Source organism: Etheostoma cragini, chromosome 13 (genome assembly GCF_013103735.1).
Source record: "Etheostoma cragini isolate CJK2018 chromosome 13, CSU_Ecrag_1.0, whole genome shotgun sequence".
NCBI classification, from domain to species: domain Eukaryota; kingdom Metazoa; phylum Chordata; class Actinopteri; order Perciformes; family Percidae; genus Etheostoma; species Etheostoma cragini.
Genome location: NC_048419.1, coordinates 15,941,640 through 15,967,471, shown reverse-complemented (window position 1 = coordinate 15,967,471; position 25,832 = coordinate 15,941,640). Strand labels below are relative to the sequence as shown.

Sequence of the window (25,832 nt, the reverse complement as noted above, 5' to 3'; positions counted from 1 at the left end):
TTGCAGAGCATGTTTACAGTGTGGTTTTAGTAGGCCTAGATGTACTTAAGTACAGGATCTGATTACTTCTTCCACCACTGGATAGGGCAACGTGACATCAGTAATGATCAATCAACTGAGATTTCCCCACATATTTAATACCATGTTCATTCACATTAGGTGACAACAAACCAGTCTGACTTTTATTTTCCTCATTTTACAGGAAGCAAGGCTCTCTGGCAGTTTTGGACAGATGATCCCACCACCTAGTGGGGATTTTGGGAAACTGCACCAAGACCACACTAGGTCTCTGCTGTAAAAGCACACCATACACCCCAGTTTCAGACTATTTTCCCTAAATTACAGATATCTGTCTTTGAAATGGGCCTATACCTAGTGTAAAAATTATACAATTATCTATTCAGTTTGTTCAGATGGGTTGTTTTTTTCTTGGCAGTGCAAACCTACAAAGTTCAATCAGAAAAAAATGGAGAATGCAAAAGATTTGCTAAAGAAATTAAATTTATTTTGATTAATATGACAATAGGGCTATTTTATAAATTGAATGGATTTTATCCATTAAAGCAATTCAATTTACTGTAATACAGTTACACATATCTTTCACATCTAATATGAAACAGCAAACCAAATGGATTCTGACAGATCCATGACAGTGACTAAATGTCAGCACTTAAAGTTATTGCATATTTCTGAGGACAGTTTTAAATTTAAAGAGCATTTCAATTTAATCTGATATTTCTTGTTCCTCTTTAATGGGATCGCAGGTTAAAAGGGAGGAGTGTGACATATTTTGTGTGTGTGTGTGTGTGATTTTTGGACAAGAGAGCCTTCATTGCTGGTATGCATTTTATTGTTCATAGTTTGCATTTTTGTCCATGACAATAAACCTGTAGTTTGAGAAAATATTGTTCTTTATTGTAGGAAAAAAACAAACATATCATACACAAAATGTATGGAGGCTTATTTGATTAAAAGACCACAACTTGAGCATTCTGTATTGCCTAAAGTAACATATACCTTACATGTGATTACCACAGTAATTTAAACAATGGTGCCAAGAATCTGTCTGTCTATTAAAGTCCAGTCTGACTACCGAGTGTGTGAAACACTGCCTTCCTCAGTCCTCCTCCAGGCAACCCCCATCAACTTCCTCTTCTTGAGTCATCCGGGGCAGGGCTGACCAGAGCAGTTCTTCAGCTGGCAGCTTTAGCATGTTTACAGGAACATAAAGCTTGCCAGTGAAGAACTGCTGTGTGTCAGCCATTTGGGGCCATGGGTGAGGGAGCGTTGGGTGTCAGCCAGAGAGCTTGAGAGACACCCTGGAGTAACGGACAGCCGACTTTAAAGCACAAATGGCGGCGACTCCTTTCTTCGTCTGCTTTACGTGCATGTATTCCTGCAGAAAGAAAAGAAATCATTTTAACTTCCCTTCTAAACTCCCTGCTCTGGTAGCGTGGGTATGAGGTGGCCTGCAGCCAGTCACACACATACAATAAGTGGGTGCAGTCGAGCCACAGAGTGTGTGATCAGCTGTGAGTAAGTGGGTGAAATGAGCTGATATGTAAGAAGGACTGGGGAGATGCACACCAGATCATGCCTAAGATTGCAAGGAGGGATACATGCATCAGCTGCTCAGCGATGCCTCTGCACGTTAGACAGTACCAGCAAGACATTCTTAGATATTCTTAGTTAGAATGCTCAAAAATCACAGGCCAGTTCCTTTTTTTTTTCTGTTACCGTGGTTACAAAGCATGAGCAAGAGGAGATGAAGAGGAGTAGACAGCCTCTAGCAAAGATCCTGGAATCCTTTCAGAAGTCTCAAGAACTTATTGTTTTTGAAGTCTTAATTAATCAAGTGAATGTTTGGGTGTTTCCCAGAGAGAAAGCATGTAGCTACACTGGATATGTGTGTTCGACATGTTGAAGCTTGTAAGTTCAAAACAAACTTTGCATAAGTTTGACTACGCTGCATATTTACATGTGAAAAAGTAGAATAGACATGATTGGATAGAAGTAGCTAATTTCCAGCATCTTAATCTGGAATTTGGGGTGTGTTAGTAATTTGTTAGGCTTTTTTCCAACTGTAGTTTCTGTCGCCCCCATGAGGAATTCTAAGTAATGACGACAAAACTGTTGGCACGTCCACATGATACAAGCCTTCCGTGAGCGCGCACAAAAGGCTTGTTTTTGAGTGGAAAAGTCACCGGATAACACAATCTTCTGAACATAGCCTTACTGAGAAATCTATAGAGAGTTGTGTGGCGCTAATAGTCTTTATTAGCTTTGTAGCAACTATTTTGGCAATGGCTGGAATGTAACGGATGTTCATTAATATCAAAAATGTATTCGCTTAAGCTTTAATTTCCTTTCTTTTGTCGATCATACTGTTTTCGAAAACACATTACTCTTACCTGAATTACCACTTAGCCTGCCAACCCAGACCTTAAGGCGTGGAGATTGGTTGGAGCTGATGTAGGGAAATACGTAAAGAGTTCCCTGCATGTACAAATACATGAAACATGTCCAGTGAGATTAAACATACTAAAAGTTTGATAACTGCCCCCCCGTAAAGCTAAAGCAGGTCTGGTCTTTTCTTGCCTTCGAAGAATGTAATTTGTTGATCTTAAAATATTGAGGACATGCTCCACTTCTCTAGTTGATGAGTAACACATAGTGTACATTCCTGCAGTAAGGAGAACCAGAATAATCTCAGGTATTTGAGTGTCCTGCAGCCTGTAGACTGCACAGCAGGGGGGGGGGGGGGGGACAACAAGATGTATGAGCATTTTACAGACACTGCTGCAGGGAGAAATCATTTTGTCTCACGCTTAGTTTGGATTTTACTTCAGAATCATTCTAAGAGGCCCATAAAGTCATTTCTATTAACACATATAACTGATCAATATGGAAAATACACGGGTTGTACATTAATACGATTTTCCCCACCTCTTGTTTTGGCAAATGTATCAGCAGTGCGGGTGAGTCAGCATGCACAGAGGCCTGTTCTGACTTGTGACCGATGTACACTGAAAAAAGTATCAATAGTCAAATCGACTACTTTTGTCTTTTTTTTTTTTTTAAACAGCCAAAGGAAATCTGCCAATGCCATGCCAGATTAACACTTGCTTCACAATCAAAGCACGGTCTCATTCATGTTCTACAATCAAGTATTATTTTTTTAAATTTGTGAGTCATGTTAACTGATTACTGGAATATAAAATGGCGGCCATTAATTCCATTAAAACTTGCCTCAATGTCTCTAGTGCTTTGCCTGCAGGATTTTCACCTCTCTTCTCTTACAGGTCTGTGGTCAGAGCTGAGGCTCACTAGGCGAATGTGCTGGAACCTCCACCAGGACTATTTAAGCAAGTCTGCTCTTTCGAAAGGCTCCACATCTCCAGTAGGCCTATTTGGCTCGTTTGACATTTTTGCTTTACACTACTGATGTGGCTGCCCTTCACACCCCATGCTTATCTTTTTGTAAATAATTGAATTTATTTATTTAAATAGGCAAAATACATTAGCCCTTAAACTTGACAGGTGCCACACACTTTGAGCCTCTTTCTTGCATTTGCACACTAGTGCGCATGGCAAAGTTGTTGTCTCTTCCTGGTTTGATTCCAACTTTTGTGGACCACTGCACACCGGTTTTAGTGTGTCATCCAAAGATGCATGTAAAAAGGGCTTCCCTAGACCTTTGTTTATTTAAATTAATAATGCAAAGTAGTAAAGGACTTGTTGTCACAGCCAGAGTGTCCAGTCATCAGTTTTAAAGACATTTATTTTATAATGGAACTCTATAGGGGAAACAGAGGATTCTAAGTACTTGCAGTACCACTGTTGGCCATCAGGAAACACGACAGACCACTGTCTTGGCTCCGTGAAGCTGTTGCATCGACTGTATAAAAGAGGTGGACGTGGCCACTGTGATATCACCGATTGGGTTTGTGAATAACCGTTTACAAAAATTGAGCTTAGCATTTTGGTTGTTGCCGTCTTGTTTTTTTTGCAGCCAGATGTGACCATATATTTGGACAAGATGGTGGACCTGTGGAGGAATGAGGGGTAGATCTGACAGACAACGCAAGGAACACTATGCACGGCGCCATGGTAGCAACTTGTCAATGACAAGGCTGCCACGCCCAAAAGTATGACCTGCTTTATTGTCTTTTAAAAAAATAAATGGGACCATAGTTTATCATGCTGTATTGAAATAGAACGATAACTAGCTAATGGGACCCTAAACTCATTAGGAAACAGTTTACTAAGGTAATAAATCAAGTGGGAAGTAGGGTCATTTTCTTATAGACTTCTATGCAATCAGACTTATTCTTGCCCTCTGAGGCTGACAGGATTGACATTGGTTAGTTGGCCATGACCTGTAGATGGTTTTATATGAAAAATTATTACAGTTCATGAATGTGTGTACCAAAATTCATGGCAATTCGTTGATAGGTTGAGTTGAGATATTACAAGCTGGACCAAGATGGTGGAGCGACTGGCTGACTGCCCGACACTGCTATTTCTAGAGACACCACAAGCATGACTAATAAAAAAGGCCAGAAACACAGATTTTACCAAATCTATTGTAGTGTATGTTGCAAAAAAAGTGGATCTTAAGCAAAAGAAGGCTGGCATTTTTCACATCTGTATCATAAAGTTAACCACCGCCCTTCTCCCCCACACAGGCCTGCACACGCGCTCCTGCCAGTGTTGATCGGATTTAAGTCAGGGGAGAGAATGTAGAATGTACAGTAAAAGTCCTCTGGCCACACCATTCTCCTAATACATCCATGGGGCCACACACAGGGCCACTGATAGTAATAACTGTCGACTGTGGCTGCCACAACCTCAAACTTAAACTGAATAAGTTATTTGTTCCAAAGCGTGCCACTCCTTTTACAAACAGTGACTCTGTATCTTTATGTTCACAATGACGGGCAGTGTTGAGCCCCCAACTATTTTGCTGTGCCACTCTTTCCCACATCTCTTTTACTTTTTAGTCTTTCCTTACTTGTCTGTCCACTCTACCCTTTCTCTCTCTCTCTCTCTCAGTCAGATCAGACTGTCCTGCATTCCTGACATTCCAGCTGCGTATGTTAGAAATTCCATCCGGCTGCTGTGGGCTCGCACTGTCTCTTCCACTCCTCCTTTTCCATCCCTCTATCCTTCACCCCTCTTTTCTCTACCCGTTAACATCTGGTCTGCAGCGGACGAGGCGGACGTGGCTTCTCTGTCAGGTTCACCCTCCTCTCTCCTTCTCTCCCTTTCTCTGGCTTTATCCAAGCGAGGGAGTCAGACTAAGCCACATGAAAGCCACTGTGGAAGGCCTTGAGACTTGAGCATGGGGCAACGGTGTAAAAAGAGATAACACAGTCTAATAGACAAAAGACTTAGCTTATCTGGGACGTGCATACTTTGCCACAACAGGGAGGACAAGAAAAAGGAAAGACACACTGGATTTGAGCAGGCAGGATGTCCATGATAAAAAGAAAAGGTATGCTGGTGTGTAAAAAAAGAGTGTGAAGTTACCATGTACAATGCAAGGAAGAATTATTGACCTTTTTGAGACGTAGCTGCAAGAGCCAGAGCAGATGTATTTATCTAGAAAGCTTAAATGTTACGGACAAATATAAATAATTAAAAGTCAGGTGAGATGCGAACAGGTGCAAGTGAAGAAACAAAAAAAGGGCGTTATGATGGCAAGTGGGTCAGACCTCTCTCCATGCTGTGAGCCCACTCATTTGATCTTTTCATAATCGGGGTCATGCCGTTGCGTGAGAACCCCACATGATGTGACGGGATAAGATACTTCAATCATCGGTCTGACCATCAGGGATGAAACTGTGTAAGCAACTATGTGAGGAATTGTAGAATTATCAGATGAAATGACAGGAGTTGTAGATTTGCATACTGCTGCTGCAGCTCTGTGAACAGGAACACGTGATAATTAAATGTTTTATTACATATATCACTCCAGGTGCATTCCTCTGCTGTGTGGGTGAGGCCCATGTTGGAGAGAGTTTACTCCCCCAGATTGAAGTCCTGCAATACACACTGATCATTTTAGACTGGGAATTGGGACAATGACAGGGAATGGGTGTTGGCTTTGGCAACACACTGATCATAATGCAGGGGGCTCCTTGTAATGCTCTGCTGGTAGCGCTTTTCAGGACTTTGAAGACTACCTGACTTTAATCTGAGATCATTACAAATAAAGGGTGTGTGTTGTTTTTACTTGCTAAGAGGAGTAGCTGAATGCCATTCTGAATTCATGACATCCTGGGAGATGGTACAAAATAAGGACTGTAAGTCTGTCCTCAGGCAATATGTGCCATTTTGTGTGAAAGAACTGGATTTATTTTCCCCTAAATGAACCCACATAACACATCCATTCTTGCCCCATCCTCCCTTGACAAGGCACGCAATAGGAATGAAGGGTGTAACCCAAGTTGAGCAAGATGGCTTCACTTCTGCAAATGTAGGCAATAAAACCAGCACAGGAGAGGTTGCTTATTTTTGCCTAGATGCAGGGCAAACAACACATGTAGGCAAGATTAGTTGCTTTTTAACTGACACCCTGTCATTGCCATGTGATCCTCATTGACAGGGTGGCTTGTCACGCTCCGGGTTGCAATGGCACAAAAGCAGCTCGTGACACAGCCTATTGCGCATTCCTACCGGCACACTGAACTCTGGCTGTACAATTATGTAAGACAGGCTCCATCAATGTAGCAGTAAGCTTTCCCTTCCTAACCATTATGCCAGATAAATGCTACTTTAGGTATGCAGAACTGCCCTTTGCTTTGAAAATGTAAAAAAAAAAAGAAGAATTGTATATAAATGAGATGAAGAGACTTGAGCTGTGTACATGCCTGAATACATACATAAATACGTCACGTGCTATAAGAATGTTAAACTCATTCTTACAGACATCTAACGTAATATTCTTGTGTGTATATTTAATTTAAAGAAAGATCCGATGACTGCTGGCGTCACTGCATTACTGAGAAACGTTATCTATTGGACTAGTTATCTTCCTGATTTTCACCTATCCCCCACTTGAGCACAGGCTTTTTCCTTGGCCTATTATGAACTCAGCAAATTTGAAGGGGCTTTAGATGCCGACACTTTGACACGTTTGGATTACATAAATGCTTCACAGGTTGATATAGCCTATAATACAACATTTGACAGTTAAGTGCTAATACAAATTAATAAACTAGGTATTTGGAGGCTTGAGTAGGCTATAAGTTTTCTGTACTACGTGACACAGTTGGTTTAAATATAATGTAAAACACATCTGTAAATCTTTTAGCACCTATAGCATGATGTCTGTGTGCCTTTGCTGGTTTTATGTTCAATTTTGTGTTAATTTAGACATTATTCTGACTTTTTTAGCACATTTCAAGCATTCATTTAGCTGCTATATCAGCCTTTTATAAAATAACAAATAGCATGTGATACTCCATGCAGCCAGTGCCACTCATCTAAATGTTGATTAAATGTTTGCAGGAGCTTAGAGGTCGTGGTCAAATTTCTAGGGTGCCCGTGATTAATTCCAGCACCTCTGTGTCAGTGGGCCTAGAGGATATGATCTACATGTCACACAGACAGGCCTTCAGCCAGAACTACTAACATCAAATCTATATCTTCGACAATCTGACGACGCCAAATTGTGCAGAAAGCGGCCGCTGAAATCTACTTGAATATTATAAAGGCTGGTTTCCCAGTTACCGTTTCAAACTGGGTCATCAAGCCGCCACAGGCCAAATCAGGCTGACATGAGGAAGTGTTTAGCCAGCAGAAACACACAGACAGCCTCACAGCGAGTCACAGCCCCACCTTGACCAGCGGCCGGGTTGCTCCAGCGCGGCCGACCATCAGGACAGTCCGGCGGAGTTCAGGCTGCCTCGCCCACTGCTCCGGCGGAGTCGTGGACCTTCACCCGGGTGTGTCCTTGTCTGTTTGTTTGTTTTACGTCCACGATATAAAACGGTCTGGCAGGTTTTATATGTCTGCTGGTGGTCAGCCTACTTTTCTCAGCAGCGCAGCGGCAGTGTAGGACGCAGCGCAGGACTTCAGCCCCTTTTACACAACTCCTCTCTCTCTCTCTCTCTCTCCCTCTCTCTCGCTCTCTTTCTCTCTCACTATCTCAAGCAAGTCAGACACACACCCGGCTTCCCCTCCGATCAGCTGGCAGCGTAATGACGTAGAGGCCACGAGAAGCGGACGTCAGAATCTGCACGGATCTGACGTGTGCATGCTTTGTGCGGCTCATGAGGCAGCAGATCGACCTGTTATAAATAGTCTTATCTGATTCACGCAGAAAGACGTAAAGGGAGTTGTAGAGCAGCCTCACTGCTCAGGACATAAAGCAACATTTCTGTCTTTTTCAGTTTATGAGAATATTACAGGGAGGTTGGACAGTTTGACAAGTATTGGCATCCCAAACAAACAAAAATTTAAAAGCACATGGTAGCTTAATTTATTTGTCTATATGAACATGTTTTAGTATGGGTTATTAACTAAAACAGCTTTACTTAGGCTATTTATAATACCTGGTGTTTAATGTACTCACACAAATGCACTGAAAGACTCAAAATGAAAAAGACAGAATACACACACAGAATGAATACAGTCAGTTGCATGACACCCACATCTTTTCTATATTTAAAATAAAAATTACAGCTTCATCTTAAATGCTACTCTGCTTCTGCTGTGTGTTGAAAGTCTTAGGGAGAATTATAATCATGAAATGTCAACATTTAAAATATTCAGGATGAGTTTTGTCACAATGCAGCTGTTGAGTAATCAGTTTGAGCCTGCAACTACTCCCATAAACATTATGCTGCTAGGCAGCAAACCAGTCTGTAAATGGCCACCAGAGACATGAGCAGGTCAAGATGAATGTGTTAGCATATCTACACTGATGCACACGGACACTCTCCCGGCATGGACGTAAGGCCAGTCTCCTTTCATCATGTCTCTTCAAATACGAATCAGTGTAGAACTGAGATTTATGTCACTCTGCAGCTTTAAGGTCGCTGCAGTTTGAGAAACAGCTTCCTCATGGTCACCTGACACACTGAGCCCACACAGCAAATACTCATGAGACCAAACCCGCTGTCTCATTCTCCGTCCTCTGCCTGTTTTATAACAACTTTATAAAAATCACATCAAAGAATATATATGAGATTTTTGAAGATTTTGTGAAAAACACCTTGTCAATCATTCCTCCTGGTGACATTTGTTGCCTTCTGATTCAGCCACAATGTCCTTTTTAGGCATTTGTGGAGGTGGAAGTCATTATGAATCAGTGATTATCATTGTCACAGGCACCAATGTAGGAACAGTATGAAAAGTAAAGGAAAGACAATTCATAATTTCACTCGTAGTGTTGCTTTGTATGCATAGCTATTGCCTCTAAAAATGTGCTCTTCACTTTTTATATGTATATATATATATATATATATATATATATATATATATATATATATATATTTAGGAATCTTTTGTTATGAGCTCACAACATTAAATAGTTGGTGAGGGTTTAAATGTCTGTAGCAAAAAACATTTTCAGCCCAAAGAATGAGCTGTTCTCTACACGTAAGATGATCTAACTGCCCTCTGAAGACTGTGCCCTAACTGCTATATATATCTAGAGACAGGTATACAAGTAAGGAAACCCCCTTCTGCAAAACATTCATCTTGATTGGATTCACATTTCTAATTTCATTTCATTTTCATTTATGTAACAAACTCTAGTTTGGCATGTTTGCAAAAGCCGTAATTGAAAATGGTCTTGCAAGCAGATGCCAGTGCACTTACTGCAAATCAAGATCAGTTTTTTACATTGATGGCTGCACCAGATGGTGGAGCATGCGAGTCACATTGTCCCCCACCCATCGTCTATGACTTGTAAGGGAAAGGGTTCATAACATATAAAAACTGAACTGTAGGTTGAAGGTTGTGTGAAAAATTAAATAAGTGTAAGGGTGCTTTGTGTTCAAAGTATTCATCTTGCCTGCACAAACATGGGAAATATTATTTTGTCTTTGTGATATCTCAACATATAACAATATGTGTATAATGTCTTTATCTCACTGTGAACTTTGTCACTACTGCATGGATAACTGTTACGTGTCTTTTTTGATGATTCATGATTTATCTTTCTTCCTGTGGTTCTTTATGGAAGAGCTCTGATATGCGGGGAGGAAATGCAGAAGCAGGACAGACTTGTTTGAGCTCAGCGATCGAGACTATTCATAGCACTGGTGGGTGTATGTGTTTTGATAGCAGACAGAACATGGCATCTAAGTTTAGTTTCCTAGAAGTTATTGACATTGTGTGTTATGCTTTAAAGTGGATTGTGCTGCAAAAGGTCATAAGGTAAATTCAGCATGTGTGTGTTTGTTTCTGTCTGTAAACATACATGTGACTCTGTACTGAAGAACCAGTGGGGGACTGGATTCTGTGGGACAGGAATGGGATGTAAACTCCCTGGGAAATACCAGGCCTCGTGCTGTGGATCTTGTCAGAGGCAACAAATGAAATCCCCATGCAGCCATTTAAAGAAGATGGTAATGTCACATCAGTGACACATGATAGCGCAGAGCTTTTCTTTCACTTAAATCAGTGTGGAAATGTTTTCTTTTCTTTTGATACAGAAATAGAAGTACTAACTAATACTACAAATAAAAAATACTCTCCAAAGACCAAACAGTCCATCAACAGAAAAAGATTTTGCAACACTTTCCAAAATAAGGGTGGTGTACTTGACAGGAAGTTACCTTTAAAGCATCTATAATCAATATTTCCATTTACATCAGGTAGGCCACCACTCCAAATCAAGGTTAAGGTTGCTTCTTATATCTGCTGGATGTGTAAATAGGCAACTGTTAGATTACATTATGTCGGTGTTGCTTTGACTTCTTGTTTTTAGCTCAAGGACATCTACTTCTGTCCAGCTCACTTAGGGAATTTATCAATGACTGAAGGACCACCTCCCAAACTAAATCAAGGGCTTACAAAAATATTTTATACTGATTCACACTGCCCCGGTTTCATCTGACAATCATGTGTGCTTACTTGTATTCATATTTAATTTTACTGTGACGACAGGAAGCATGCAGTTGAAATTTTCTGTTTGGATTTTTCAATTTGTTTTTTGTCCACCAGATGGCTTCAGTGTCTCTGGAATTGTCCCAGAAGTAGGTGAGCTGAAGTCCACTTAGCTCACTATTAAGACAACCAAAAAGTATGGATGAGAAGAGAGGGGAACTCCTATTTACCCTATATAGACTCCAAATTGAAAAAAGACAAAGACAGGATGGGTCACATTGTAGAAATATAAGATCCTATGAGTCCAAAACTAATAAATCCAATAATAACAGTCTAACCTGAGAAAGCAACTAATGACAATCTACCTTTGTTGTCATAGTTGTAAGCTGTAGGCCTATGTCTATTTCTATCCACTCTATCTTCCTGATTATTGTTCTTGGAACTGTGTGTAACATTGAAAGTAGCCTAATGGAAAATTCCTTGTATGTGTAAACATACCCAGCTGGTTCATTTACGGTTGAAACAATGTCAAGATCCAGAGTCGAATTACTGTTGAATTTGGTTTCGACGATGAGGTCGGTCATGTGCTAGCTGGGCAGTGGGCCTACTTGGCCAACACAATTACGTCACGTTAGGTCTGTTCATTGACAGATCGTAGCTTGACGACCGACCTCGTGGCGCAACGGTAGCGCGTCTGACTCCAGATCAGAAGGTTGCGTGTTCAAATCACGTCGGGGTCAATTCTTTGCTTTCACCTACCGTGTTAAAGGTTACCGCTACGTCCGAATCCTAATTCTGCCAATCATCGGTACTATTCTCAATGCTAAAATACGTAGCATACAGACTAACGTTCATAATTGAGAATGATTTTAAACATAATTCGAGAGACCTTTTTAGTTTTGAAGAGTTAACCAGGATAAGGGAATGTTTTGCGTACAGTTTGAGTTTGAGTTTATTAACCAGAATATGCTGTTTAAATTTAAAAGAAAATACGGATCAGGAATAAAAAAAAACTGTAAAGAAAGCTAGATTTTAACCATAGCTGAATAAAGATTTAAACCGGCTGGAAATCTTCACAACCTTCTTCTATGTTCCCCTCTCTGGGAAGGTGTGTCCTGTTACTATGGAGACGTATCACCGGGCAACGCGTCCATAGTGAGTCTTGTGACTCGTGAAGCGTGATTTGGGAAAAAGCGTGTCCCGGAAGAAATAGGTAGCTAGCATTGTAGCATCCAGAATTGTCTACTTTCTGTTGCCTTTTTTATAAATAAACAAACGTTTTAAACCACGGGAGATAAAACAGCTTGTCTCGGGACTAAAGCTGCCGATACTCGCTTCAACAACTCCGCTTCTGGTGAGTAAACGAAGATTTACAAAAGTCTCTGTTATGCAGTTTATAGTTAGCTTACTTGTCTTAAAGAGCGTATTGTGCATTTTTCCACGTTTAATTGTCTTGCAGTTAGAGAGAGGATTCGTCTAAGAAGCTTTTTTTTTTAAATCCTTTGGCACAATCGCCTTACTACCCTGCACAGACGTCTTCATCAGTAGTGTTTGTGACTGTTCAGGCAACATCATGCCTGAAGACAACAACTGTAAGCTGATGCAGACATCCAGGAGCTCTGACAATAAAAAGAAGAAGAAGAAGAAGAAGAAGAGAAAGACAGCCAATGCCTCCACTACTCCTCCATGTAATACAGGTAAATATTAGTGGTGGAAGATAGAAAAAAAGTGTTCTAATCCACTACATCGATACACGTAGCAATACAATTAGACGTGATGTAAGATCAGTTTTACAGTAGAATAACACATTAAGAGTAAGTACTGCAATCAAAATTATAAGAAAGCATAATCAGTAAAATACTTATAGTTTCAAACGTTATAGTAGCCAGAAAATGGCCACAGTCAGTGTAGCATTGTAATACAACTTTCATCATCGCTGATGCACTGATGTTGTATTTGGTTGAAGTTGAGCAAATTTTAAACACTGTGTTCACCGTTTGGTAGTTTAATCTTTAATAATGCATCATATTTAAGGAATCATTGTAATCGATCAATTGAATCACTAAAACAAGTAACTACAGCTGTCAAACAAATGTAGTGTAGAAAGAGGCACAGTTATTGCCTCTAAAATGTAGTGAAGCAGAAGTCTAGAGCAGCAGAAAATGGAAATAGTCATGTAAAGAGTCAGTCAACAAAGTACTACCGGGGCTTATTTTCCAATCATGGTCGTTAACATTGTCCATCACCAGTGCATTATAGACATGTTACTGTGAGTCAAATTGTCTTAAATGTTTTGTTTTGTGAAGCATTTGATTCGAGACTTGACAGAGAGATGGGGATCCACATATTTAGGCATTTCTCTACTGGGTTAAATAGGTCAATAGAGAATAGCCCCCAGTGTCGCTTAAACTCACTGGCCGACTACAGCTCATTACTGTAAACCAAGCCATTACCCCTCCAACTCCAGGGGGAGTCATTAGTAATTTAAGCCCTTAGCTTTGTTTGGTGGTGTGCATGAGCCTACATGTTTATGTTGCCTCCCTGCAGACAAACCTCAGGTTGTATCTTTGCCCCCTGAGACCTCGCCAGTGTCCCTGTTGCCCCCACTGAGTCCAGGTCAGCCTCGAGCCCAGTTGCCAATGCTCAGAGCTACCAGTAAGAAGGACGAAGATCTGCTCACTGGCAGCGCCAGAAAGAGGAAAAAACACCCCAAGGGTTCCCCTGTCCTTCTTACAGCTACTAACAAAACCAGTGGCAGTGGAGAGCTCGACACCCAGGCAAGGGAGAGCCTGAGGTGGGAGGGACTGCTGGACGACCCCCAGGCTGAGGAGAAGAGGATGGAGCTGTACAGGGCGAACAGGCGGCAGCGTTACATTGCACACAGAGACTCCCTGTTAAAAGAACCCCAGGGTGCCTTGAGACCGACTTTTCCTCAAGGAGAGCAAAGAGAAAAAGGCTTTGACTGAAAATGACCCATAGGAGTCAGTACTGCATTTGAGCACAGACTGAATTAAAGAAGCAGGGGTGAGCCTTCTCAGTGATTGGTTCATCTCACTGAGGCATAGAGTGAAGGTCTATGGGTACCGTTAAGATGTTGGACTAAAGAGAAACTGAGCATGTTGCCAATTCAATATGCTATAAAGCACCAGTCAGAAACACTTTCTGTCAGCTACAAAACAAACATGTAACCACGGTGCCACGACTGTCCGTGAATGAAGGACAGGACCTGCTCCTGCTCCATGGGCCTGTTAAAAACTTAATAGAGGATTTGCACAGTTTACTTCTGCATCTAAATTATGCAACACAGAAAAGACCCCAAGTTGACCTTTCAAGATTGAAACCCAATCGGGATAATGCCACTAAAGCCCCCTTACATCTCTGTGAGGTACATGAGGATTAAATGGATAGGGGTCACATTACTTTTTTTTCCTCCTACATTGTAAGAAATTTAAAATACAGGTTAGCTGTTGTCTCTTGTTTATGTTTTTGTTACAAAAATACCCAGACATCTATCAAGACGGGTTGTGGAGTTATCTAACTAAAAATTGAAACATGACAGCTGTAACAATTTGTTACACACATTGTCTAATAAAATGAAGCTCAATCAGTTAAGCATGGTGGCTGACCTTCTGTACCAGTGGTCTAATATGCAAAGTCCTCAATCCAGCCATGTATATACCCCTTTCTCTTTCTACTTATTTCTTGCTGCTCTATACTGTTCTCTATCTAATGCTGATTATAATATACTTTAAAAAGCTAAAATTTAAGTCTTAGAAACACTACTGCTGTTGGACAATCAGTCAATGAATGCATAAATATACAGTACTGTTATGCCTGAAACTTTATTTATGTATGAACAAAGTGAAACACAAGACAAAAAAATTGAAATGACAAGTAGGCCTACATCCCTGCTAATTGTCCCTGGGCATCAGTGTTCTCTTTGCATTGATAAGAAAGCTGTTATTAACAATAGGATTGCTTGTTCAGCATTGTAAGTAAACGGCAAAGACCATCTTTCACTTAAAATCCTTAGAAGAATAAAGCTGATATTTTTCTCACCTGAAGAATACATAATATGATAAATTATTTTACTCACTGTAACAATGTGTTTTGGTGCAAAGTAAGACTTATAGTTGTTCCTGGTATACATTAATATGTTAAGCTGTTGCTGAACAGTATAATGCTATAAATGCAATTCTCCAAGAGATGTGAAGTTGCAAGAATATCATGGCAGTCAGTGTTGCCTTCAGCCAGTAAGATGAGCAGATAGATGGAAATCAGATTATAATTAGCTTCCAGAGTGGAAGCCAACATGTGTGATAATATATACCAGTGACACTTTAAATGAATATTATCATGTGGGCCTATATGGTTTTTAGTATAATTTTCTGCACAAATGTGTTGAAGAACCATGATTTATCGATTATTATATTTGCTTTATTACTCACAAAATGTGAGTTTCCTATCCTTTTTTTCTACAAACGTTTTCTCAATTTATTATTCAGAAAAACTTTATAATCACGAGGTATATCAATATTCTGATCTAAATACTGTTTTTAAAAAACAACAAATTCTTGTCATGTTTAGCATAAAAAACATTTCAAATCTTGTACATAAAACATTAGTACATAACAGATACTGGCCTTGGAAAGTCTGCACCAGTTGAACCCTGGTTACAGTGAGCTGAGGCATAATGTTGACAGGAAGGCAGAGTAAAGTGAAAAGTAAATGTTGATGTGTGAAGTAAAGACAGTAATAAACCAACAGAGAGAGAAAAACGCAGCATTTCTTTTGTGAAGGTTTTGTTGCACTGCATTTGTGTGCTGTTTGTCGAAGGCCTATTGTTCCCTGTTGGTGTGTTTTGTTGCCGTTGCCTATTTCAGCACCTCTGCTTCAAAGAGCTGAGCACCCCCCCTCTGTTCTCGTAATCCCCCCTCCGACTCACTGACCGGACCACATACTGTACATAGCTGCAGTGGGCATTAAGGCCACTTGTGTATTTCCAGCAGCCCCATCCAAGTAAATGGCATCGTACACTGCCTTTTAAAGATTATAAGCAGAGAACATACTAAGGCATCCTAACTGTGATGTCTCCGGACTGTCACTTAAATACCGCCGGAGATATAAACCCACCAAATAAAATAAAATAGAAACTTTTAAGAAATAACAAAAAAGATATTAAGATAATAAAAGAAGTCTGCATCCATCTGAGGTATCTGTTGTTTGCATGGTGGAGTCCCCTTCACCTAAACACTGAGTGTATGACATACAGTTAAAATCCAAAACTTCAACACTGTAAATATGAACTTCACTGTGGCTTGTGTGAAGTCTGTCTCTTTTGAATCGTGAAATTTAATCCAGGTCTCCAAATTCTCTGTCCTTGGTGAGAGTGGTGGTGACAAAGAGACAGATGAATGTCATTCTGGCTGCGTGTCAACGTTGTTCAGATGATGTGTTGAGAGAGAGAGCGCAGGAAAGTGTAGATTGGGACAACTGTAGCCAGCTCAGGGCATCTGATCTATCAGGAGGAGAAGACATGCATTTACATGGAGGTCATATAGAGTCCCAGTTTGTTCCTCTAATGTATTGCCATTACACTTGAGTCACAAAGCTAAGCATCTGATTTTTCTGAAATATAATTAACAGACAATGTTTGAAAAACCCAGGTCTATTAAACCTTTAATAGCTAATTTTATGGCCACTTGGGGTCAGCGTTAACACCAAAATATTACCAGATTTATACAAAGATGGAAACATTTGACATACTCAGCTTCTTTCTTTGTTATTATTTTTCCTGTTGCAAACCTCTCGGCTACTGCAGACACTGCAGGGTCGTAGTTAAGGCTCGCTGCCGCTATGACCTCGTCATTCCTATAGGTAAAAAACGAAACATATTTGGACATGTATTTCAAATACAGATGTGTTTTTGTCAACAACAGCAGCTGTTTTTTTCAACTTACTTGATATAAAATACCAGGAACTTCCTGTCCTCAAACCTTCCTTTAATTACGATGTCAGTGTATCCCTCCCCATAGCCTGCAAACAACCCGAATGAAAACATTGTGTTAAGTGGGAAAATAAGAAATCTGTCATGGTAGAATTAGAGGATAGTTTGTGCATACAGTGAGTTTGTTACTTTTGCTCTTTTATTAAATATGAAAATAGCAACCATAGAAATAGAAACATACAAAATAACTTTTAATGATAACACTTTTTTTTTTTTAAATTAGGTCAAAACTAAAGTGTGTGTGTGTGTGTGTGTGTGTGTGTGTGTGTGTGTGTGCAAGTGTGCGTGCGTGCGTGCGTGCGTGCGTGCGTGCGTGCGTGCGTGCGTGAGCCCACCTGCATATCGGATAGTTTTACCCAGAAGGACGGTCCAGTAGAAAGGAACTGAGCTGAGTTCAGTAGGTTTACCCAGCATGTTCAGAGCTGCTATTCTTCCTAAGCACAAATAAAAATATATATTATATTTAACTAGAAATAAAATCGTGTATCGGAAGTCTGACTGTTAGTTAAATACAAACAACATTCTCTCTTCTAGGACTTTTTGGCTACATTTACATAGTTCCTACATTACCATGTGCTTGTGCCATCTGCCAGTGTCCGATGTTGACCAGCCGGTATTTGGCCATCGCCAGGGGGAAGGTGGACAGGTCGCCCCCACAGTACACACTAGGAACATTGGTGCGCATGTACTGCAAGCAGTAGATACAGGCAGATACAGTAGCTGATATGTATTTTTGTATGTATGTACAGTACAGGCCAGACGTTTAGACACACCTTCTCATTCAATGCGTTTCCTTTATTTTCATGACTATTTACAGTAGATTGTATATTGTAAAACTACGAATGAACACATATGGAATTATGTACTTAACAAAAAAGTGTGAAATAACTGAAAACATGTCTTACATTCTAGGTTCCTCAAAGTAGCCACCCTTTAATCTGATTACTGCTTTGCACACTCTTGGAATTCTCTTGATGAGCTTCAAGAGGTAGTCACCTGAATTGGTTTCCCAACAGTCTTGAAGGAGTTCCCAGAGATGCTTAGCACTTGTTGGACCTTTTGCCTTCACTCTGCGGTCCAGCTCAACCCAAACTATCTTGATTGGGTTCAGGTCTGGTGAATGTGGAGGCTCAGCACTACTTATTGGCTTCTCAAATAGCCCTTACACAGCCTTGAGGTGTGTTTGGGGTCATTGTCCTGTAGAAACATAAATGATGGTCCAACTAAACGCAAACCGGATGGGATGGCATGCCGCTGCAGGATGCTGTGGTAGCCATGCTGGTTTAGTATGTCTTCAATGTTGAATAAATCTCCAACAATGTTACCAGAAAAGCACCCCCACACCATCACACCTCCTCCTCCATGCTTTACGGTGGGAACCAGACATGTAGAATCCATCCGGTCACCTTTTCTGTGTCGCACAAAGACATGTCGGTTGAAACCGAAGATCTCAAATTTGGACTCAGACCAAAGCTTAGATTTCCACTGGTCTGTTGTCCATTCCTTGCGTTTCTTGACCCAAACAAATCTCTTCTGCTTGTAGCCTCTCCTTTTTAGTGGTTTCCTAGCTACTATTTGAGCATGAAGGCCTGATTCGCACAGTCTCCTCTTAACAGTTGTTCTAGAGATGTGTCTGCACCTCCAACTCTGTGTGGTATTCATCTGGTCTCTAATCTGAGCTGCTGTTAACTTGTGATTTCTGAGGCTGGTGACTCGGATGAACTTATCCTCAGCAGCAGAGGTGACTCTAGGTCTTCCTTTCCTGGGGTTTTCCTCATGTGAGTCAGTTTTGTTGTTGCTCTTGATTGTTTTTGGGACTGCACTTGGAGACACATTCAAAGTTTTTGCAATTTTCCGGACCGAAATCGTTTCTTAAAATAATTATGGCCACTTGTTTCTCTTTACTTAGCTGATTGGGTCTTGCTATAAAATGAATTCTAACAGTTATCCAATAGGGCTGTTGGCTGTGCATCAACCTGACTTCTGCACAACGCAACTGATGGTCACAACTCTATTAATAAGGCAAGAAATTCCACAAATTAACCCTGACAAGGTACGCCTGTGAAGTCAAAACCATTTTAGTTGACTACCTCATGAAGCTCATTGAGAGAACACCAAGGGATGGCAGCACTATCAAAAAAGCAAAGGGTGGCTACTTTGAGGAATATATTTATATATATATATATACGGATTCATGTGAAAAAGCACATGTTTAATGTTAACAAAGACAACTGTTACGTTTGTGGACCTGAACAGCCAGTATGTGTCTTTGAGACCCTAGTCTGTTTCAACCCATGTACATTGCTGGGATAAAGCCTGACATCTTGTGCCTGATGTCCCTCCCCTTGTGATTGGAAATACAATCAAGCCAGACCTCAAACAATCAAGAAGTAAATCTCAACAAAACACTTGGTTTAGAAAGAGATGAGAGGTTATGTGTTGAGAATGAAGGCACAGAAAGAGCCCTATAAGCAGGTTTTTAGCTGACCTTGTCAACTGTTACAAAGTTTTTTGAATCCGTCTGTATTTTGCTGCCCCGCAGGAACTCTGAGTTTGGTTTGATGCCTGGTGGATAAAAGAAAGAGGACAACCATGTTTGAGCAGGTTTTGTAGGAATACTAATAGGGTTGTTAAGCCATTTTTTTTTCAGTTATCTTGTTGAAGTGAAAGTTAGAAAAGAAGACAGATACGGCTCTTATATCTGCACGCAAATATGAAGCTGCAGTAAGCAGCCAGTCGCTCAGCTCCGCACAAAGACTGGAAACAAAGGGATACGGCTATCTTGGCTCTGTCCAGCGTTAACAAAATCGACCTACCAGCACCTCATATATACAGTGGGGCTTGAAAGCTTGGGCACCCCAGGTAAACATTTGTATTAACGTGCATAAAGAAGCCAAGAAAAGATGTAAAAATCTCCAAAAGGCATCAAATGACAGATTAGACATTCGTATGTGTCACAAAAAGCTACATTTTATTTTCGTCATTTACACTTTCAAAATGACAGAAAAAAAAATTTGGCGTCTGCAAAAGTTTGGGCACTCGGCAGAGTTAATATCTTGTACTTCCCCCTTGCAAATATCACAGCTTGTAAACGCTTCTTGTTGCCAGCCAAGAGTCTTTCAATTCATGTTTGAGGTATCTTCGCCCATTCTTCCTTCCGAAAGTCTTCCAGGTCTTTGAGATTTCTGGGCTGTTTGTTACGCACTGCTCATTTAAGGTCTATCCATAGATTTTCAATTATGTTGAGGTTAGGAGATTGTGAAGGCCATGGCAAAACCTTCAGTTTACCTCTTAATGTAATCCACTATGGATTTTGAGGTGTGTTTAGGATCATCATCCATTTGTAGAAGCCATCCTCTCTTTAACTTTAGCTTTATTCACAGATGGCATCAAGTTAGCGTAATAAATCCATTCTTCCTTCTACTCCTGAAATGTTCCCTGTGACACTGGCTGCAATACAACCCTAAAGCATGATTGATTCACCCCCATGCTTAACAGTTGGACAGAGGTTATTTTCATTCAATTCTGTGCCCTTTTCTTTTCCATCTTACTTTACTCATTCTGGCCAAAAGTTCTACTCTAACCTCATCGATCTACAGAACTTGTTTCCACAATGCATTAGGCTTGTCTATATGTTCATTTGCAAACTTGAAAAGCTGATTTTTTTTTTGTGAGGACGTAGAAGAGGTTTTCTTCTAATGACTCTTCCATGAAGACCGTATTTTTACAAGTATCTCTTTATAGTGGAATGGTGTACCACAACTCCAGTGTCTGCCAGGTCTTTCTGGATGGATCGTGCAGTCAAACGTGGGTTTGGACTTGCTTTTCTCACAATCCTGAGAGCTGTTCTGTCTGATATTTTGCCATCTTCTTATAGCCTTCAACTGCTTTGTGAGCGTCAACTATTTTCAGTTTCAGTTTTCTAGACAACTGCTGAGAAGAAGCCATGGTGCTGATTGTCGGGGCAAGGTCAGATGAGTCTGGGCATTAAAAACCTTATGATTGACATCACCTGGTCTTTCCAGATGATGATTGAGAACAAACCTTTGCAGACGCAATATTTTTGTTTTTTGTTATTTTGAAAGTGTAAATGATGGAAATAAAATCTAACTTTTTGTGACATATTATACGAATGTCTAATCTGTCATTTGATGCCTTTTGGAGATTTTTCATCTTTTCTTGGCTTCTTTATGCACATTAATACAATTTTTACCTGGGGTGCCCGAACTTTCGAGCCCCACTGTAGTTACTAAAATCAACAAATACTGGTAATATATATTTTTTATAAGCATTCTCCAGCATTTTCCAAAATTCATTACACAATGTTTCACTGTTTTTTTTTATATGAAGTGTGCAAAATATATCTGATTGATAATGTAAAGACATTAAAGAGGAAAAAATGAAATGATTAGAAAAATGAATATAGATATTTTCAAGAGATGTGTGTAAATGTAAAAATCTCAAAAATGTCTGCATTACACTCACCAATGCCAACAATCAAAACATCCGCTTGGATGACATTTCCACTTTTCAGCACAACCTCCTTCACCTTAAGTAAGAAAGGACAATAAGAGGACAGGGAGAACTGTGAGCATTTATATTTTCAAATTTTACTCTATTTCTGTTGATGTTTGAGTAAGAATAAACCAAATTGAGACAATGTATATTTTCCCACTTTACCTTGCCATCCACACCTTTGATCTCCATCACAATATCATTCATGTAGAATTTCACATTTTTCTCTGACAGCATCTGCAGGAACATAAGTTTAAACTATAATAGGTTAAACTCAAAAGAGGATACAATAAAGGACACTCTCTCTCTCTCTCTCTCTCTCTCTCTCTCTCTCTCTCTCTCTCTCTCTCTCTCTCTCTCTCTCTTTCTTACCGTCATGGTGACTCTGCCAACTTCCCGACCTAGCGTGTTCTGGTACGGTAGCTCACTGCTGCCGATCACTGTGACACTGGAGGATTTGTCTATCATATAAGATGCAACTTCCATACCTGGAAAAAAACAATGTGTTAATGAAGATGTAGTAGAGAAAATTCAAATGAAAATAATTGTAAGGAGCCTGAAAACTGACAAAAAGTAGTAAAAAACGACCAAACAAGTCAAAAAGATAACTAAATACATAGAAAACACTGTTTTAAATGAGGTTACATAATAAAATGGAGTGTAAAAATATTAAGCTTTTTTTTTAATTCTAATCATTGCCACAGAAACACATGAACATGCCCATTCCATTATCATATACAGTGGTGCTCATAGGTTTACATGCCCATGCTTAATCTTAATGCCTTAATTTTAAAAAAGGAAAAATCCAACCTTTTAAGGACACCAATTTTGTGAATGAATAATGTATTGTAAATAAATAAATGTTCTTCCTTCAAATTCAGGGGGCATAAGTAGGCTAAACATGCCCCTATGTTAAATTCCCATATAGGCAGGCACATTTTTATTATTAAAGGCAAATTATAAATTGTGTTTTTTTTAAATGAATGAATTGATTTGTGGTAAATAAAATAAAATAAAATAAATAAAATGAAATAAAAAATTGCCAACTGATTGGACAATAAAGGAAACATGTAAAGGTTTACATTTCCATTAAAATATTAAACTAACCACAGTATTTATTTAAATAATCTGTGTTATTTTGTTGTCAGATAGAGTAAAAGATTATTTATGTTTTAATCTATTTCACAATCAAATGAAACCCCTGCAGTAGATTTGATGCTGTTAAGTCTTTATTCTACAGTTTAGTTGTATTTTCTACAGGTCGCCAATCCAGACAAATGCGTGCATATTTTGGTCACTGCAACACAGTACCGACAAAAGAAGTTCCCACGAGGACGACGTTGCAGCCAAGACAGGCTTTGTGGATTTGTCGGGCATCTTCTGGTGTCTCCAACATTAAGACGTTTTCCAACTTCATGCCAGGCACATCCAGACCCTTCGCTCTAAACAACAGGCCATGACTCTTTTTAGAAGCAATGCAGTGTAGTGCAGTGGTGCTGCAACAATGACCTCTTTCCTTGTGCAAAGTCAAAGGACAGTTATCACATCTACTTTTGGTAATTGTAGAATGAGTAACATTTTTTGTTTAAAATTGTTGCAGACAGATTAAATACACCATTACCCCATTTCCTAATAACCATCAATCTATAATATTTAATATGTTAGTTTAGTATTATTTTCTCATTGACACATGATAAGTTTTTCCATCAAATGTAATCAAGTCATCAAGTGTATAATATATACAAACATATAATAATATGTATTGTAATATATATAGCTCCATCATATATATATATATATATATATATATATATATATATATATATATACATATATATACATATAAAATTTAAAATAGAAAAATAGAAATTTAAATAAATCATATTTTCGTATCGTAACATGACACATACAACAAATGATCCATTTCATGGTCTCTGTATCAAATCATTTGGGATTTGAAGGCAATATAACTGAAATGGGGATTATATCTTGAAGTCATAATATACTATATTTAAGGACTTTCTATTAGAATGACACTGCACCAGGTATTTTTTAACTCTATCAGGCACATTTTTAGTTTTCTAGTTTTTCCATTTGAGTGATTATTCATGTGCACATTTGCACATTTGAGGTATAACAGGTGGCTATCAAGGGCATTTAAGGCTCAGGTATGCCCTGGTTTCAAATGAAATGCTTGCCCACATACGTCCTGTGATTGTGTGTGTTTTTGTCTGCACCTGCAGCCTGTTGAGATGAGGAGCTGGTCATAGCTCTCGACTAAACCATCGTCAAATGTGACTTTCTTCTTGTCTGTGTCCACTGACACCGCCTGCAATGTATTGTACAGTTCAAAATACCACAAGTATCACATGTCTGTAATCACAAGTAAGTTGAGGCATTATACAACAAGACTGATGACTTGAGTAGACAGGTGAAGGAAAAGGAACTCACTTCTTTCCTGAGCCACACCTCGATATCGTACTGCTGGAAAAACTCCATCCTCCTCAGCAGAATGCTGTCATTCTCCACATTCATTACCTGTACAATAGGTGCAGGGCTTAAGTAGTCAATGCAAAAACACACACATATTCATCATTAAAATGTAGGGTTTCGCTTTGTGTCATTTTCTCCACAGCACCTTGCTGAGTCGTGTTTTGTCATAAGGTAAAAGGTCGTCTCTGGTGACCATGATGATTCGGCCACCAAAGTTTTCCTGCCGCAGAGTCTCAGCGCAGATCAGAGACGCAGCTCCTATGCTTACAGAAAGATAACACACCATCATATTTTGTGTCTTTTACAGGCCACATCCAAAAATTGACACACACACACACACACATGGATATACTGTGCTAAAAGTGTATAGAGCGGTCCACACTCACCTCCTCCCAGAAGCAGGACTGTGTAAGTGTCTCCTGGTACTGCAGCTCCCATTCGCTTTACTCTTTTTTCTTGCCTGATAGTCTGAAACATGTAAAAACAACATAGAAACGTTTCAAGGAATTTGCAATTATTTACAAAAAGAAATGGTCAAAAATATAATTAATATGTTATTAGTGTGCTACAATAGATGCCAAATATTCCTGCAAGTATTATTGATTAGAGAATTAAATTACCTGTATATTATAAAGTGGAACATTTAGTTTGTTTACATTTCAGTTTGCTGCTGTTTACGTAAACAATGTTGAGATTGACCGTATTTTTGTTTTCTCTGTCAAATGGCCTTTTGAGAGCCTTTGGGAGAGCTAGTGGCACTAATAAGATCACATCAAAATTGCTATTTTTCAAACACTAAGAAGACTCAACACAACATGAAACTTTGCTCAAAGTATCACCAGGGCTCTACACATGAACTCGAGCATTGAGAACATTGTTTGTGTACACAGAGTTTACTCTGAAGGTTAAAAGGTAAAAAGGTTTTGAACAACTCAATTTAGCTTTTAGTTTTTCTGGTCGACCAGATCTTATTATAGCTTGATATGTTGCTATTAGTGGGCACATATGCACAATTACAATGTACAATTGTACAATTACAAATTGTGCAATATTAATCATGTGTAGGTAGACGGCGCAATCCATGTTGGCAGACAAAACTTTGTTTGCAAATCTTAGCTTGAATGTGTGTGCGAAAATTAATAGAAACACCTTAAAATGTCTTAAATCTATTTGGTATACCAATTTGACCACAAAACAGTATGTGATGTCATTACGCACAGCTTTTTATTTACTTTAAAGCCGTTGGATGGAAGCACACTTTCACCAGCTTATTCTCATTAATATTTTAGCAGACTTCCGATAATTATTTTGACAAGTGGATGGAAACATAGCTCTTATTAAACCCCTTTATCACCAAAGACAGTTTGGCATTTGGATATAACAGGCCCACCATTAAGGGAATTAGTAACAGCTGTGTTTTAATTAGTAATGGAAGTTTCATTCCCGGCATGCTCCCCCAACTCAAGCCCGAGCACAGGGCTGATCATCAGTATTATAACTGAAAACAGAAAAACAAATGAATGAATCCCATCGCACACTGGACAAAGTACATTTAAAATGATGGGATGACATCAACTGAAAAATAAAAGTTAACCTACATACCTTTTTGTTTACAGACACATACACTTTGCTGTTTTGAATTTTGACCTTAAAAGAGAAGACAAATTGCAATTATGTTAAAATTGTAGCAAATGTTCTGATGAGCTAAATGTCTGTTTTTTGACTGTCTGACTTTCTGTCTGTCTGTTTGTCT

The 25,832-nt window shown here is 39.4% G+C and overlaps 2 protein-coding genes, 1 long non-coding RNA gene and 1 other non-coding gene across 7 annotated transcripts in view; 2 read left to right on the top strand and 2 right to left on the bottom strand.

Moving 5' to 3' along the window:
• Positions 1 to 828: 828 nt before the first annotated feature.
• Positions 829 to 8,171, bottom strand: LOC117955019. The gene is made up of 2 exons (XR_004658938.1): positions 7,846 to 8,171; positions 829 to 1,396 (listed from the first exon to the last, which is right to left on the bottom strand). It is a non-coding gene; the product is annotated as an uncharacterized LOC117955019 (long non-coding RNA).
• Positions 8,172 to 11,732: 3,561 nt separating this feature from the next.
• On the top strand, positions 11,733 to 11,804 carry trnaw-cca. Its single transcript has one exon. It is a non-coding gene; the product is annotated as a tRNA-Trp (tRNA).
• Positions 11,805 to 12,037: 233 nt separating this feature from the next.
• Positions 12,038 to 14,233, top strand: c13h17orf97 (chromosome 13 C17orf97 homolog). 4 transcript variants are annotated; one of them, XM_034889118.1, is made up of 3 exons: positions 12,038 to 12,418; positions 12,630 to 12,761; positions 13,612 to 14,233. In XM_034889118.1, exons 2-3 carry the CDS (start codon positions 12,638 to 12,640, stop codon positions 14,028 to 14,030), a joined length of 543 nt encoding a protein of 180 aa, XP_034745009.1. In that variant the 5' UTR covers positions 12,038 to 12,418; positions 12,630 to 12,637; the 3' UTR covers positions 14,031 to 14,233. The 4 variants fall into 4 exon arrangements, with proteins under 4 accessions (XP_034745009.1, XP_034745007.1, XP_034745008.1 ...); XM_034889116.1 differs by having other exon boundaries at positions 12,524 to 12,761; XM_034889117.1 differs by having other exon boundaries at positions 12,038 to 12,422; positions 12,524 to 12,761.
• A 685-nt stretch (positions 14,234 to 14,918) lies between these two features.
• Positions 14,919 to 25,832, bottom strand: part of LOC117955012 (apoptosis-inducing factor 3) — a 15,667-nt gene continuing 4,753 nt past the window's right edge. Inside the window, exons 5-19 of the mRNA XM_034889103.1 lie at positions 25,682 to 25,726; positions 24,466 to 24,547; positions 24,225 to 24,337; positions 24,038 to 24,124; positions 23,824 to 23,915; positions 22,898 to 23,028; positions 21,959 to 22,074; positions 21,752 to 21,823; positions 21,557 to 21,620; positions 19,560 to 19,636; positions 17,642 to 17,759; positions 17,407 to 17,505; positions 17,025 to 17,100; positions 16,831 to 16,935; positions 14,919 to 16,582 (exon numbers count right to left, since the gene is read on the bottom strand). Of these exons, the coding sequence (XP_034744994.1) occupies positions 16,498 to 16,582; positions 16,831 to 16,935; positions 17,025 to 17,100; positions 17,407 to 17,505; positions 17,642 to 17,759; positions 19,560 to 19,636; positions 21,557 to 21,620; positions 21,752 to 21,823; positions 21,959 to 22,074; positions 22,898 to 23,028; positions 23,824 to 23,915; positions 24,038 to 24,124; positions 24,225 to 24,337; positions 24,466 to 24,547; positions 25,682 to 25,726 (1,362 nt within the window). The 3' untranslated portion in view covers positions 14,919 to 16,497. The remainder of the gene's footprint in view (positions 16,583 to 16,830; positions 16,936 to 17,024; positions 17,101 to 17,406; positions 17,506 to 17,641; positions 17,760 to 19,559; positions 19,637 to 21,556; positions 21,621 to 21,751; positions 21,824 to 21,958; positions 22,075 to 22,897; positions 23,029 to 23,823; positions 23,916 to 24,037; positions 24,125 to 24,224; positions 24,338 to 24,465; positions 24,548 to 25,681; positions 25,727 to 25,832) is intronic.